The 16,318-nt window shown below is 36.5% G+C and overlaps 2 protein-coding genes across 5 annotated transcripts in view; both read left to right on the forward strand.

Moving 5' to 3' along the window:
- The first annotated feature begins 229 nt into the window (after positions 1–229).
- On the forward strand, positions 230–6,882 carry srsf3a (serine and arginine rich splicing factor 3a). Its single transcript, XM_024269602.2, has 7 exons — positions 230–381; positions 1,172–1,227; positions 1,827–2,037; positions 2,105–2,239; positions 6,126–6,164; positions 6,240–6,326; positions 6,409–6,882. Exons 2-7 carry the CDS (start codon positions 1,221–1,223, stop codon positions 6,434–6,436), a joined length of 507 nt encoding a protein of 168 aa, XP_024125370.1. The 5' UTR covers positions 230–381; positions 1,172–1,220; the 3' UTR covers positions 6,437–6,882.
- A 272-nt stretch (positions 6,883–7,154) lies between these two features.
- The window catches only part of rab44 (RAB44, member RAS oncogene family), a 16,129-nt gene continuing 6,965 nt past the window's right edge, over positions 7,155–16,318 (forward strand). Inside the window, exons 1-6 of one of the 4 annotated variants that reach the window (XM_036212078.1) lie at positions 7,155–8,036; positions 11,145–12,364; positions 14,395–14,450; positions 15,235–15,308; positions 15,391–15,525; positions 15,606–15,687. In XM_036212078.1, coding sequence (XP_036067971.1) covers positions 7,469–8,036; positions 11,145–12,364; positions 14,395–14,450; positions 15,235–15,308; positions 15,391–15,525; positions 15,606–15,687 — 2,135 coding nt within the window. In that variant the 5' untranslated portion in view covers positions 7,155–7,468. Of the gene's footprint in view, positions 12,365–14,394; positions 14,451–15,234; positions 15,309–15,390; positions 15,526–15,605; positions 15,688–16,318 lie in introns of those variants that run through there. The other 3 variants (XM_024269601.2, XM_024269600.2, XM_036212077.1) reach the window with 3 other exon arrangements.

Consider the following 16,318-nt stretch of genomic DNA (forward strand, 5'->3'; position numbering starts at 1 on the left):
CATGCAAATAGACCTATGCAGTTGTTAACAAACATTAAAAAAACAGCATTTATTTGAATTAAATACGAACCTACCTGAACATGAGTCGTTAAAAGTAAGTATTTTATTATAAAACGCGTTTAATCGTGTTTTAATAACAAGTGAACATAATGTTCAAAACAGTTTCAGTTTATTATGGTGTCCTATTAGGCGGACTACTTGGGTGAAGCAACAGGTGGCGCTGTACTTCTTCGCTGCCTCAGAGACTGCCCATTTACACAGAGACGAAGAAGAAAGCGTCCCTCTTCCGCCGCTGGTTATGTCAAGCTAATCGATTGGGCCCTTTTCCGGAATCGGCGGCGATATATTTACCAATAAATTTGTCTTTAAACATATTAATAGGTAAGTTGCGTTTTTTGCTAGCCTCCATTTACGTTTTTATTTCCTCCGAATTTTGCCATGTACATTAACCACCCTGGTTTACAATATTTTTAAATGTCACATGTAAAATGCTAACAAAGTTAGCAACATACAGTGGCTAATGCATTCGTCGCTTGCTAACCTAGCTTTCATGTCCATTCATGTCAAATTAATCAAAAGCGCGAATCTTTGACGACCATGTTATCTTACTGTTGGATTGTTTAGCATTTTTGCGATGTATCGCGTTTTAAAGTGTAACGTAGCGCTTCCAGGTTAGATTTTAAATCACGTATTTTAGTTAATCTTTATACAGTTTCGTTTTTGCTTTTAGACGGGCTGTTAGCATCCAGAATTGAACTAAAACTGTTGCTAATTTTTTGATTAGGTGTAAATGAAGAGTTTTACATTTATTTACGTATTTTATTGCTTATTTTGACGACCCATTCTATATACACATCATACGTTCGTATGAAATGCTAGATGTGCGAGTATGTGAGTATTCAATAGTGTTATTTTGACAATTAAAAGAAATAAATAAATAGTGTTATTTTGGTTGTGTTCCTTTGAGACAATGCAAATAATTGGACCTCAAATCTGACTGCGTCTCATTTCTTAATTATCTGAATCAAATTTATTGCAAAATATGAGTGTTTTTCTGTTAAAGAACCTCAATTACTCACACTAATAACACAAAAGATCTACAGATTAGGTTAAAATGCGTTAGTCTGTGAGATTTTGCATCTAATTTGTTTGTTGTTTTGTTTTGTTGCAGGGTTTCTTTTTTTGTCAGACACTTCTGAACCAACGGAAGTGGAGTTAAAATGGGAGGTATGTACAATTTTCTGAATTTAATGGGCTTTTTTGAAAATTCTACAAGACTTGGAAAATATATATATTTTTTAAATTATTTAATTTCATTAATGATTTTTTTGGTCTTAATTCATACCCTCTTGCTATTGTATGGAAAGGTAATAAAAATCAAACACAATTTTAATAGTTTTGATTTTTTTAATTAGATTTATTGCTTTAAAAAAACAAAAGTAAGAATATTTTGGGAAAATATGCTTTTTAAATTTTATTTAACCTTTATTTAGCCAAGTGGAAAAACACGTTGAGATCAAGATCTCTTTTACAAGGGGAAACTGATCAAGTGGTCAGCATCATACGTTACAGTATAAGCAAAAAATAAAATAAACAGTGAAATTAGAATATCTACAATATACGATTTAAAGCTTAGGTGTTACAAAATGACAATGCAGGGTAATAAATCTAAACAGACATTTTGATGGCGCTAAAGTTGAGCAGCATTACATTGGATGGAGTACAGTCGTTATAGAGTGCAATTGAATTACAGAAGAAGTTAGATTTGTCAACACTGGACATTCTGTAGACTTTTTTTAGGTTGACTCAGATTATTTCTTTTCCAGACCCTGCTTATCATCGAGACTGCCCCCTTGACTGCAAAGTTTACGTGGGGAATCTAGGCAACAATGGCAATAAGACGGAGTTAGAGCGAGCCTTTGGATACTACGGCCCTTTAAGAAGTGTTTGGGTTGCCAGGAACCCCCCAGGTTTCGCTTTTGTTGAGTTTGAAGATCCCAGAGATGCATCTGATGCTGTGAGGGAGCTGGATGGCAGGTAAAACATCTTCTCCATGTTTACATTTCTATTTCTAACTCCATTTGCTAACAGTGGATTTCCTCAGGACTATGTGTGGCTGCCGAGTACGTGTCGAACTATCCACTGGGGAGAAACGCTCCAGGAGCCGTGGCCCTCCACCGTCTTGGAGTAGGCGCCCTAGGGATGATTTTCGACGGCGTAGTCCTCCGGTCAGACGCAGGTACGGGTTCTCAGCTGAAACTTTGTCATTTATTCTTGAAATGTTTGTTTAAAAAAGATTTCTGTTCATCATTAATTTCAAACAATTGTTTTTTAGTTATTCTTTAGATTTAGTCAAATTTATTTTTTGGTTAAAAAAAATATATAATCTACCAGTTTTTATTGAAGCAAGTGTTAAATCTCTTAATTTGGACCAAACTCTCACTTAATTATTACATAATTGATGAAATTTAGATTTATTGATGCTTATTCATGGGTGATGGTTGCTTTCAACTTGTTAGTTTTCATTTAGATCAAATCTGTGGCCATAATCACAAAACATATCTTTCTTTTGTTAGTAATGTAAGGATTTAATGGGCTTGATGTCTTTTAAAATTCTTTGACATAGTTTTGACTGATTGGACTGCAGTTTGAGTTGAGCCTTTTTTTCTTTTTTTTTTGTTCATTCTTTTTTTTAAACAAGTTTTTGTTTTATTTTAAGTATTGTTATTGTCTAGAATTTAAAGTATTTGGTAAACTCAACAATTTCAGTTATTCTACTCAGAGATTAACTTGTTACCTGGGATGTTTTGTGATTAGGGCTTCTGATTTTTCTTTTTTTTATTTGTGCAAGTTTGATCTTATCAAACGATCTTCAGATTCATGATGTATTGAGTAACTATGAAGAAAGCACCATAACCCCTGAAAAGGCACACTTAGATCTTCATCTTCCATTAAACATTTTTTTCTATCTAGTTTATTTAAAATCACTTTCTGCAGGTTTAAATTTTGTTATCTTTCTGAGTTCAGTTGTCATCTGTTAATAAAAACTGAACCCCATTGCAGAGTCACCACCACGCTTCTCACCATCTGAGTCAGTCAACTAGTCCTCTTTCAGCATCATGTGACTGCTGACCAGCGAGCCCCACTCAGCTTGGCTGGTGGTGTCACATGACCAGGCACAACGCCAGTCGTCAGGTTCCACCAACCTTATGGTTCCTGAGCATGCAGTTCCCAGCATCCTCCTCTACTTCCTCCGACCTTTACCGATCGACAGTGATCCACGTCACATAATCAACCAAACAAGCGTCTCTTACTTGTTTATTTCTCAACAAATCTGCTGTATCAGCGGGAACAGCCCTTGGCTTACGTCCGCCTCAATCCATCTCCCTCCCCCCCAAAAAAAGCCAGGAAAAATCTTCAACTACCCCCTCCAACCAGCCACCAAGCAACTTCATATCTGCAACATTTGCATCATGTGGCAAATCTTCTCTGCAATTCGACCTCCCTCACCATCAGTCTGGCTTCCTTGTGTCATTTCTATCTTGTCCAATTCCCCCAAAATAGTAAGTTTCTTTTATCCTGCTCTTTGTAGTTTTCTTGGTTAATCTAACTTGCAAAGCGGCTTGACAGTTTTCCCTCAGCAGTTGGGTTTAGAGCAATGTCAGTGCAAACCTAAAGCTGACGGGACTGGATCACAAATTGAACAAAAGTTTAAAAAAAAAAAAAAAAGAACTTTTTTCTCAACACATATGTTCATGGCTCGACATTAAGTCTGTTTTAGTAGCATTAGCAGCCATTCAGAATTGAAATGTAAACTAGAAATGTTGCATTACCTGCAGTATTGCTAGTGTAAATGCTTTTTGCTGAAAGTAGTTGCTGAAGATGCTGAAGCTTTTTGCTGAAAATGGTGACATAATTGCTGAAAGAGTTTCCTGAAAATGCAAAAGCTCATTACAAAATGTTAAATTTGCTAAAAGATTGGAAATTTTGTTAAAGAACTATGAAAGAGTGATGAAGTTGACCTAAATTTCAGAAACATTTATAGTAAAAATGCTTAAGAATCCATAATGCATGACAATTTTTGCCAAATATTTAGTGTGTTGCTTAAATATGATCTTAAATCAAAATTAGCCTAAAAACTTTAGTAAATGCCAAATTACACAAAAGAGCTAGCTTGTTGCTTAAATACTAGCTAAACTCCAAATTAGACTAAATTCAGTAAACTAAATTAGTCAAAAACATTAGGCTTTTGCTAACAAAGAAGCTTAACACTAAATTAACCAAAAAAACAGTACATACCAAATTAGCCGAAAATGTTAGCACATTGCTTAAATACTAGGTGAAATCCAAAATAGCCATCTATTCCTTAGTAAACTAAATTAGTCAAAAACGTTTGCATGTTGCTAAAATATTAGCTAAACTCCAAATTAGCCAAAAAACGAAAACATTAGATAAAAAATTTACCAAAAACATTAGCACATTGCTAAAATACTTGCCTAACCCAAAAATAGTTAAAAATTACTCAGAAACTCGGTTAGCCAAAAATGTTAGCATGTTGTTAAAATATTAGCTAAAATCCAAATTAGCCAAAAAAAAAAAACAATAAGATAAAAAATTAATAAAAAAAATGTTAGCACATTGCTAAAATACTCGCTTAACCCCAAAATAGCTAAAAATTCCTCAGAAACTTAGTTAGCCAAAAACATTAGCATGTTGTTAAACTATTAGCTAAACTTTAAATTAGCCCAAAAAACCCCATATGATAAAAATTTACCAAAAATGTTAGCACCTTGCTAAAATAATTGCTTAACCCAAAAATAGTTAAAAATTACTCAGAAACTCGGTTAGCCAAAAACGTTAGCTTGTTGTTAAAATATTAGCTAAACTCTAAATTAGCCTAAAAAAAAGCCTATTAGATAACAAATTAGCTAAAAACGTTAGCAAATTGCTTAAATACTAGCTAAACTCCAAAATAACTAAAAATTCATTAGTAAACTAAATTAGTCAAAAACGTTAGCATGTTGCTAAAATAGTAGCTAAACTCGGATTTTTTTTTTAATTACTATAAAAGATTACAACAGTATATTTAAAGTCTTGCTGCTAATCTACTTAAAATTTTGAAATTTGAAGACTCGTTTATTTTCTATGGGGCATATTTTGCTCAATATTTCAAAAACTATAAAGTTTATGAATGCTAAAAATACCAGCAGTAATGTCTTGAACAAGCTGAATGTTTTGATACCAAGATTGCTGAAATCCCTGAAAGTGTGAGTTTTTGCGTGCCGAATAACGTAAGGAAAGAAGCAGGACAATCACTAGTGTGAACGCCTACTAAGCATTCACACAAATATATATAATCCCTGTGATCACTTTGACAATAATTAGATCCAGAAACAGCTGTTAGACATTCAAGACTGTAGAATTTTGAAATTTGTCCTTGTTTAGATTTTAAAAAGAAGATAGCAACTATTCAAGTCATTTGCAGTTTTCTAGTGGCAGATCTTTGGGATAGGTTTCAAAATGTGCTTATTAAAATCAAATTGATCTTTACTTTAAAAAGTGAAATTTTAGCAGCAAATCCATCAATTTTTAAGGCAAGAAGCTTAATTTGGGTTATAATGTAAGGATTAATAATTTTATTCACAAAATGTTAACTTTTATTGAGTTAGTTTATGCAAATTTGTTTCAAAATTATATTTGGTTGAAATAAAGTTTAAACCTGTCAATCAAATTGATTGCAGTGACCTCAAGTGGATCCAGTCCAGTGGATCCTATAGGATCAAAAGCAGCAGATTTTTATTTTTTTACTTTTCACACAGATTATTAAATATTGCCTTAATGTCGAGCCCTGATTTTAATTTTTAAAATAAATGTTTCATTCTGAAATCTGGCCTCATGTTTGATGCTGACAGAACCAAGTTTTAAACTTTAAATAAGTTGACATTGCTGGAGTTCATGGATGAAGCTGATCCATGACTGATGGATAAGGAGGAACGTGTAGTCACGTTTCCAAGACTAACCCAAAGATCTTCTGAGGGTCAAAAGGTTTCATTAGTTGTAGGAAAATAGTAAATGATATCCTAATTAGATTTTTTCCATTTATTTTACGTCACTGACATCTTTAGATCACCAAGGAGGAGGAGCCTGAGCCGTAGTCGCAGCAGGTAAGCCCGACTGGAAAATTCTCTTATCAGGTAAACATTTTCTGTGACTGAGAAAACTTTTGTTCGCCCTTACAGGTCTCTTTCAAGAGATAGACGCAGATACCGGTCTCTTTCCAGAGACAAGAACCGCAAGCGTTCAAGATCCTTCTCTCGGTCAAGGAGGTACATTCTTAGTTTTTTGTGTTTTAATTCGTTTAGACTCCATATGCTCTGATAATCAAATACTCATCTTCGTGCTTTGCAGTCGTTCCAGGTCTACTGAAAGGAAATGAAGATCTTGAATTTTGGAGTCATGTTGAAGGTGCAAGAAGACAGTTTTGTATTTTTGATTTTCTTTTCAGAGTTTCTTTCCAGCCTGAAGGTGATCTAAGAGCAGTAATGGAATACAAATGTGTGTTAAATGACGACTAAGGACTTCAGTCTTTTTTTTTTTCTTTTTTATCAGCTGGTTTGGGAAGATTTTCAGATTTTACTTCAATTTTTTCTGTCTCATTCGTGTAAAAGAAAATCCAGTCTTGCCCTGCATGTTTTCACAGAGTACTGTATTTAGTTGAACAGTAATGTGCTTTTTAAATGTTGAATTAAACTTTTGATTTTTGTTTGTTTTCATCGTTTTATTCTTGGTTGTCTCCTCTTTCGTTCAGTGGGTCAAGTGTGAGATGCAGTAGTGTGTATACATTCAACACAAACTCAAATAAACATGACATTTAGAACTGTAGGCTGTCTCTAGAACATTTCTAAACCTGTTTAAATGTTTCACTTTAACAAAAAAGGCATTCTTTTTGCATTGGGATTACAGTTTGTTCTGAATAGTTGTTCAATAAAGTTTTTTTTTCCAAGGTGGGATGTCATGTTAGTCTGTGCATTTTGTTTCATGTACATACATGGGTGATGTTGATACCAAACAGCGTCGGTAGAAACTGAAGCGGTCCTTGATTCAGGAAGTGACGGTGTTGCGCTGATAGCTGCTAGTGTTACCCACACAGGAAGCAGTCGAGAGCTGCTTCATGCATAGAAACGCCTTCGTTTATGAAACGACCTGAGCTGAGTAGAGACTTGATGAAAGTCGGGAGGCAGAGGCGCCTGATGTGGACGGTAAGTGCTATTATTTTTAATAGAAGTAAAATTGCAAAACAGAAAAGTGTTCTTAATAAATAGCAACTTTAGCTTTATGTTCTTGTAGTTATGATAGTGTTTCAATTGTTCTAGTTTTTAGTAAAATCTAGGTTAAGTAATCTTGAATATTTTCATAGTTTCCTAACGCTTTGAATGTCTCATGTTTTTAGGCATAGATGTGACAAGTCATGTCTCAGAGTAACAAGAAAAAACGTTTGGGGTCCCGTCGGGCGCCGCCACACCAAACCAAGCTCTTTGGTGCCCATGAAAATGTAACAGACGAGCATTCTGAAGATCAGCTCCAAGTACCAGAAGTTCAAGAAGCTGTAGACCAAAACGAAGCTGGAGTCTCATTGAGCAGAAGAAAGTTGGGGTCAAGTCGTAAGAGAACAGGGAGGCAACATGGGAAGGACACGGAAACCAAAGACGACGATGAGGAGACCAGCTCGGATGTAACCCTCGAAACCCACATTTCTGCAGCAGCATCAGAAATCCAATTGAATCAAACGTCTGCAACCCTTGATGACTCTTTTGCAACCGCTGCTTCTGATTATACCCAGTCCGGTTCAACGCCCTCTCCAGAAATCCCCTGTGTTGATAATCCACAAGACTGCAGGAATGAAACCAACCTGAGGGTGACTGAAGCGTTTGACAGCCTTCAAAGTGAGGAAACCAAAGCAAACGAAATCCTCGCTGAGATAACCCCACAGAATGCATCTTCGTGTTCAGAAGGTTCTCAGGATGACTACCCAGTGGGTGAGTTTCATGTCACATTTTCTGAGACGATCACAATTCCAAGCAGCTGCGGGGAAACTAGTGAGAGTAGAAACAGTATTGATCAAGTAATTGAGTCGTCTAAAGAGGAGTTGACCTCAAATGAGAAGCAGTGTGATCTTCTTAAATCATCTGAAACCAGTGGTGCTCAGTTTCCACAGGTGGGTGTGAATGAAAATCACGAAAAAGATGAGTCAAAGAAAGTTCTTCTAAATGATCCAACATTTCCAAGCGACATTGATGAAACCGTTGAGACTTCTAAATCCCTGTTCAGTGTAAAAGCTGCTGATACAGAGGACGTTTTATCTCATGAAGACGATCAGAACATGTGTTTTATAAGAGGGGACTGTTTGCAGGATGAGAGAAAATGCTACCCCATCACAGGAGGTCAAGAAAGTGCAGAGGAACAGATGCATGGAGGTTCTGATGAGCATGATAAACAGGCTTCTGATGAACAAAATGTTCGTCAACAAGAACGAGGAGTTCCCTCTGAAGTTGAGCGGAGCAGTTTTTCTCTCCAAAGCCCGATGTCGGAGTTAAGTACCCCTTTTAAGTCCCACTTACACAACAGTTCTGTGAGCTCTGATGGAGACACAAACCTCAGTGGAATTACAAAACATCCCGGGTATCACCATAAAAATAAAGAAAAACACGTTCAAGAATCTGCAGACTGTGCTATAGAAAACACAGAGAGCGATAATACCCTTGAACAGTTATTAGGAACCGAGGCTGCAAGTCAGAAACATGATTTAATCTCCTCTGTTTCACACGACAGTCCTCCATCTTCAGTGTCTGTAGATGGACAGTCTGAAGAGCATGAAGTTTTATTGCCACATCAGGAACCCAACCTGGAGAACTTCAGTGAAAAAATACCAGAAAATCCTGAAGAAAAAGAGGCAGAAAATACAGTTGATGAAAACGTGCAGCAGAAAGAGGATAATTCTCATCATTGTCGTTCAGATTATTCTGAATCTGAAGTGCCGGAAGATGAGGTTCTTTATCACTCATCAGAAACAGCTGCAAATGAAGCCCGTCTCCAATCCTTGATTGACCAAAATACTTTTCTGCCGGAGCTTCCAGGGACAGATACTGCTTTCACAAATGAGGATACTTCAAGTTATGATGACAAACCCCAAAAAACCTGTGAGGCTTTAGACACACGAGATGAAGATCAAGATTTATTAGATACTGAAAAAACAGGGATCAGAGATAGAGACCAAGTGGATTTAGCTCCAAGACAGGAGCATCAGTTCATAGAGGATCAAATCAAATCCACCTCTGAGCAAATATTTCTTCTAGAAACAGAGGAGAACAAATCTGCTTTATCATCTTTTCAATCACAAAGTAGTGTTTCTTCAGAGGCCCAGCCTCAGGCTAGTTCCGTGCTTTTGGTTGAAGAAAACAGTGCAAGCTTTCAGCAGAGCGAAAGCACAGCCGGCCAAGAAAAAACAGAAGAAACAAAGCTGGAGGAAAAGGGAAAATATGACACATCAGAGAGCCCAAAACTGAATGTACAGGCTGACTTCTCTGAGTTAAATATGTTTGGTGTAATTTCAGTTTCCAAGAAAGAAGAAGAGGTAATTGACGAATGGTGTTACAGAGAGAAGCAAAATGATGAACCTCCCAGTGTGCCTCTAGTAACACTTCCAGAAAGACAAGAATGCACGACGGCTCTAAAGCAGAATGACATTGTTCAACATTTAATAGTGTGTGAACCAAACGTGGGCCTTTCTATAGCAGAGAGACCCGCTGAACAAAGCAGCGAAGAACTTACAGAAACCAAAGGGAGGCTGGAGATAACATCCCCAATAGATGAGGGGCTGACCGGAGAAGAACAGCTAGCTAATGTCAGAGCGGCTCGACATTCAGAGAATGCTGTTAACACAGAACATGGAGCGGAGGTTGAGTCAGCACTAATGCAAGGCATCTCTCACAGTGATGAAGAACAAAATGAACATTTCTTCTCTAAAATTCAAATTAAATTTACAGAGCCACACCAGTCCGAACTCGCTGTTGATTATGATGAGTCACGGGTCAGCGATAAAGAAGGTGTGGACTCTGCTCTGGGAGATAGACGTGAAATTAAAGTGCAAGAAGAGAATGCCCTGAATCCCAACACCACAGGAACCGGTCTGATTCTTAAAGAACCTTTTTCTAAAATGGAGGGCAGTGAATCTTCTTCAGTGACACAAGATGATTTGAATTCTTATTTTATTAATGAGGTTTGGCAACATTTTACAAGTAATGAAGGAAATACAGAAGTGTCACATTTGAGTTTTGAGGAGCCAGTGGAAATGCAGCCAGAAAGAATAAAAAATGATTTGTGCACTGAAAACATTCCAGATTCTGACTTTCTACCTTCAAGTTCTTCAGCAGAACTTCTGCCAAACCAATCACATTCCCCGCAGCTTCCAGAAAAAAAGGACGGCGATTCAGATGTGGAAATTATGATGTCCTATGGAAATTTACCAAGCAACAAATTACCCAGTCAGAACACGGTGTACACATGCACACCAGAGAGCCCCACAGAAACAATGAACCCCAAAGACCAGACTTCATCATCTCTGCAAGAGACTTTTACAACAAATAATGAACCATGTGGACATGTCGACCTTTTAAATCCTGCGGGAAGTCAACATGTTTTGAGTGAAGCACACACAGCACAGGTTAGCAAAACACAAGAAACACATCAAACTGATTACAATTCAGGAATTCAGAAGGAAAGTTTTCCACTAACAGACACAGATTATGATTTGAAATCCAGTCACCTCAGCAAAAATGAAAGTCAGTCAAGTACGAAACCAGCAGGTAACAGAAGGAAGTTTGGATCGAGCCGAAGGCCTAAAGAAAAACAACACAACAAAGCTGATGAAGCGAGTCAAGAATCTAAAGAAGACGAGCAAACTGGGCGCAATGAAGTAACAGAGACAATGACGATGAGTCAGGGAGAACCAGAAGAAGTCCTTTCTGTTGCAAAAGTAAGAAAGATTAACTCAACAGGGCCTGATGATAACAAGTCGTTACAGCTGCAAGAGGGGAAAACAGCTGTTTTAGACAATGCTCTGGTTGACAGCTCTGTTGCAATTTCAGATAAAGAGGATTCCTCAAAATCCAGTGAAGACAAACACTTCGGATGTGGAAAAGAGCCGGAGAACTCCGCTCAGCTTACAGGATATGACTCGGTTGAAAATGAGAAGATACAATCATCACAAGCCTCTGTGTGGACCAGTCACCCAGATACGCTGAGTAACTTATATCATGATGACATTATCAGCCCAGAAAGTGTGCTTGTTCCTGATCAAAAAGAAGCCTCTCGGCACTGCATCACACTGGCTGTGTCCTGTGACAAAGACTCACTCAAACAGGAAATCCACCTGGAGGAGGACAGGAACTTGCTAATAGCAGAGGACACGAACGAGGAGATTACAGCGGATGCACAGGTGAGGCCAGCTTTAATCCTTGAAGAATCTGTCAGTCCAGATGTATTTCATGTTGAGAAAAGCGTCAATCTTGGTGTGAAGACATCTCAAGGTAATCTTACAAGCTCTGAATTACCGGAAGACTCTAAGACTGTAAGTCGCTCATTAGGACAGCTACCTTCTTCTGATTCTGGAAGCTCAGTTCATGAAATGGCACAAAAAAATGACAACCGACAAGTGGATGTACAGATATCAGAAGTAATAGATGCTGATGAAGAAGAGCCAGGCAACACAAACAAAGGAATGGAAGGTGAAAGTTCTGCAAGTCCCGATTTAAATGTATCCAAGAAGAAAAGAAAAATGGGCTCCACCCGCAGGAGTCTTGGATCACGAGCCAAAGACCCACAACAGAGGAAGGAACTTGAGGATGAAGTAACCAACACTTTAACAATCGTTCAAGATAAACAAACGGAGCCGGTGCCCACATTTGAAGAGAAACATCCTCAATTTCCCACCGAACATGGAGACGGCAGCTCTGAACAAAGACATGAAGAACTCTTTGTAGCAGTGGATAGTAGCCATGGTGATGAATCAGCACTGAGACCTCTGGCTCCTGAAGGAAGCCCAGATTCTGAAAGCCAGCTGATAAAAAGTGAGCACCTGCTGGCTCCAAATCCTCCTCTGACAGTCCTTCCCAAAAATGACAGTGTGTCAGAAGCGGCACCTGGAGCCAGAAGGAAAAAGTTTGGATCCAACCGAAAGTCACACATGCAACAGAACAAAAAAGACCAAGTTCCAAGAGACACCGAGGTGGCTGTGGAGATCCTTGTGGAGGAGGCAGCTCAGGAAGCGAAGGAGGAAAAATCCCCTCAACTGGACACCATCTCAGAGGTAGATGGAGCTTATTTCATAGTCTAAGTCAGAAGATGTTTCATACTCTGCTTTCTGTTGTTTTGGAGTAAATATATTTGAGGTCACAGAACATTAGACCACATCTTGTTTTTAAATGTATCGCTGACAGAGAAAATTGGTCACAAGTGTTTTACCAGCTTTTAGTGGTAAAACATGCAGAAGTTCAACTTCACACAATAAGCTTGGTTCAGTTCATAGTGACTCTCTAAACCACATGTGTCAAAGTCAAGGCCCCAGGGCCGGATACGGCCTCCTGGGTAATTATATCTGGCCCTCCAGATCATTTTATTTTACTGTTATCAATGGCAAGATTTGATCTTGTGCAAATTTATAACATATATAATTTTGACAAAAAATATATTTTATGGAGAGTAAAATATTGAGAGTTATTTAAGGTTTAAGTTTATTTTTTCTGCAATAATACTCCTGCTTTATATTATTCATAATGAGGTTAAAAAGTTGCGGTTTTAAAGTTTTAAAAATTGGCATTCCGCTAGCTTTTTTTGACTATCTTGGCATTTACAAATAATTTTTTAGGCTATTTTGGACTTTGTCTACTATTTTAGTTAAATTCTAGTTGTTTTTTTGACTAATTTAGGTTTTTATTTTTAATTTTTTAGACTGTTTTGGAGTTAGGCTAATATTTACACGCTAGCTGTTTTAGCTAATTTAGGCTTTTTTAATTTTGGGGGGAAATCTTGAAGTTTAGCTGATATTTCAGCTGCATGCTAGCTGTTTTGGCTAACCTAAGTTTTTTCTTTAGTTTTTTTTAGGCTATTTTGGCTAATATTTTAGCTGGCTATCAGCTTCAACATTTTTAGACATCAATTTCAGCATCTTCAGCGGGCTATCAGCTTAATCGTTTTTAGCTATTAGCTTTAGCGTTTTCAGCTATCAGCTTCAGTGTTTTTAGCTATCAATTTCAGCATCTTCAGCGGCCAAATTCAGCTTACAGCATTCACACTAGCATTATTACAGGTAATGCTATATATCTAGTTTATAACTATTTTAAAAAGTTGTTTTAAAGTTTTAAGAAATGGCATTTTGCTAGCTTTTTTGACTATTTTGTTATTTAGTAAGATTTCTAGGCTTTTTTTTTTTAGTTTGTCAAATATGTCAGTTACCTGGTCATTTTCTTTGGCTAATTGATATATTTTTGGGGGCTGTTTTGTTGTTAGGCTATGTTTACACGCCAACTTTTTTGGCTAATTTAGGCTTTTTCATTTTTTAAGGAAATTTTGAAGTTTAGCTAATATTTCAGCTACATGCTAGCTGTTTTGGCTAACCTAAGTTTTTTAGTTTTTTAGGCTATTTTGACACTTGGCTAATATTTTAGCTGGCTATCAGCTTAATCGTTTTTAGCTATTAGCTTTAGCTTTTTCAGCTATCAGCTTCAGTGTTTTTAGCTATCAATTTCAGCATCTTCAGCAGCCAAATTCAGCTTACAGCATTCACACTAGAATTATCACAGGTAATGCTATGTATCTAGTTTATAATTATGTTAAAAAGTTAAGGTTTTAAAATTTTAAAAATTTAGTTTTGAAGTGTTCAATAAATGTTTATCCTGTTCAGCACACAACCTAAGGTATGTTTTGGATTTCGGCCCCTTGTGCAATTGAGTTAGACGCCCCTGCTCTAAGCTATGATGATTATCTACACTGCAAAGCTGTACTTCCTATTTGCATAAGACACTTTTGCACTACAGTCGTGAGTTTTTTTTTTTCAACAACGAAGTGACTCAAGCCAATTTGAGGAACATGTGGTCGTCCTTGCATGTTTCACATGCTGGAAAGGAGAACACGACCCTGTATTGAGCTTCCCTAAAAACCTGTTGGTCTCAAAGGAGATCAGTTTTGAAACACTGAAGTAAGCTGCTTACAATGTGATCATATCTAATTTTATTAATTTTATTTTATTCAATTTATTATTTTTTAATTTTATTAAAAAAACATTTATCCTGATATGTTGACATGTGAATGTTTGCATGTAAAAACAAATTATCTTTTCAGGTTGATAAACAGCATCATAAGAAGGGATTTCCCTCCATCAGCTCAACAACCGTTAGGTAAGTCAAAAACTGAAGTGAATGTAATCTAAAAATATATGGGAGCTATCCAGCTCTATTTGTCTGTAGATGGATGCATCAGAATGGAGCAGAGCAGGGAGCTTGTGGCTTCCCGATTGTAGTTTTTTACATCCCAACTAATCTTTTTTATTTGTTCATCTGTTCCATCAACACAATTTGAATAGACATATTCAGAAATCCAGTTTTAACCTTAATTTTCTTTATATATGTTTTACATAGAAAAAAACACAAAAACACAGTTTTCATTAGAGTTGATCTTTAAAAAAATGCAGCAAGTACTGAATGTTGCAGTTCCTATAACGACCACTGGAGGCTGGTTCAGAGGAGTTCCATTTTTTTTCAATAATTATTTTATTTCCAACCAATGAGAAACGTGATAACAAACGAACAAACATTTTAACAAAAGTGCTTAAACAACTACTACAAAAAGATAATAAATATCATCTCAAGCGAAGCATTTCAGGCATTTTGGAAAGGGAGTGGTGAGAATCTGAGCATCTTCAGCATGTTAGTAAAAAGTGCAACTTTATGTAAAAGCTGAAATATTTACAGCTGTTTCCATGTTTATTGCAACTGGTATATATTTTTTTACCATTATTTTGTCTGTGTTTCGGCTCAAATTTGTTGTATTATGTAAGATATATTATTTATTTATTTGCTTATTTTCTAGTGGTTAGTGGATCAACTTAAAAAACTCATTTAACAATTAATTTGACTGTCCCTTTTCACATATTTGTTCGAACACAACATTTGTTTTCCACAGTAAGGACACTCTGGCCCAATCTCAACAAGCTACAATCCACCTGGTCAAGGACCATCAAAAGCAGCTTGTTTTTGGTAAACAGAGCAGTGATATTAACACGCATGAGAAAAGATGTGATCATAAACCAAGAATACTAATAATAACGTTTGTCATCAGCTGATCCCAGAGGGTCTGACCTCATATCGGACAGCTACAACGTGGTTCTGATCGGAGACAGCAGCGTAGGGAAGACCTCGTTCATGAAGAGGGCTCAGAATGGAAAGTTTTACTCTGAAGTTCAAGCCTCTATTGGTAAGCTCTGAATTTATGCAGATGTTTGTCAAAGGCAGCTTTGTACAGTTTATGTGAGTTTTTTTTTTTTTTTTTTCCAGGTCTGGACTCCTATGAGTGGACTGTAGTGGTTGATGGGAAACGTGTGGTGCTGTGTTTATGGGATACAGCCGGCCAGGAAAGGTACGTTTGGCACAAACTGTTTTCTTTATTACAAAAAAATAGAATGATGTAGGTTTAAAGAATTTTACTTAAGGAGTCATAATCACAAAAGTGGGAAAATTTCATAAATATTAATCAGTGGGAGAATCGTGCGGTGATATTTTTTAACTCATTCACGCCAAATTTCACTAATTTGCAATGAACATTAAATTTAAGACTCGACTTAATTTATCAAAACATCTTACAGAAAAAAATAAGAATTTGTTTTCATATATATAAATAAATAAATTAATTAATTTAGACAAATTTAGGCACAAAAGAGTTAATGTCAGCTATTTGAAAGATGTAAAAAAATAGAAGAGTTTTGTGATTTATTAGCTTTCTTTAGCAAAATGAATACAATGTTCTTGTTTGATAATCCCTGTGGTAGTGTAGGGATCTGTTGAGGATATTTATTATAATCTGCATTTTTTTTAAATCTTCTTTTCCCAAATTTTATGCTTATAGTGGGTTGCTGAGAAACTTTTTTTTAATCTTTTCTGCCTTTATTTTTAGACGTTTTTACTCATAATTTTCCAAAAGGACCCATTGTAAATATTTTTAGCATTTATTACAATTAAAATAATTTAGTTCCAACCTATAAAAAAGCAGA

The sequence above is a fragment of the Oryzias melastigma genome, linkage group LG5 (assembly GCF_002922805.2).
Source record: "Oryzias melastigma strain HK-1 linkage group LG5, ASM292280v2, whole genome shotgun sequence".
Lineage (NCBI taxonomy): Eukaryota > Metazoa > Chordata > Actinopteri > Beloniformes > Adrianichthyidae > Oryzias > Oryzias melastigma.

What these genes read in the sequence shown, in the direction of transcription:
- srsf3a (XM_024269602.2), top strand. An exon ending in CTGAGCCGTAGTCGCAGCAG is followed by an intron (nt 6,165 to 6,239) that starts GTAAGCCCGACT and finishes TCGCCCTTACAG; the next exon opens with GTCTCTTTCAAGAGATAGAC. An exon ending in TCCTTCTCTCGGTCAAGGAG is followed by an intron (nt 6,327 to 6,408) that starts GTACATTCTTAG and finishes CGTGCTTTGCAG; the next exon opens with TCGTTCCAGGTCTACTGAAA.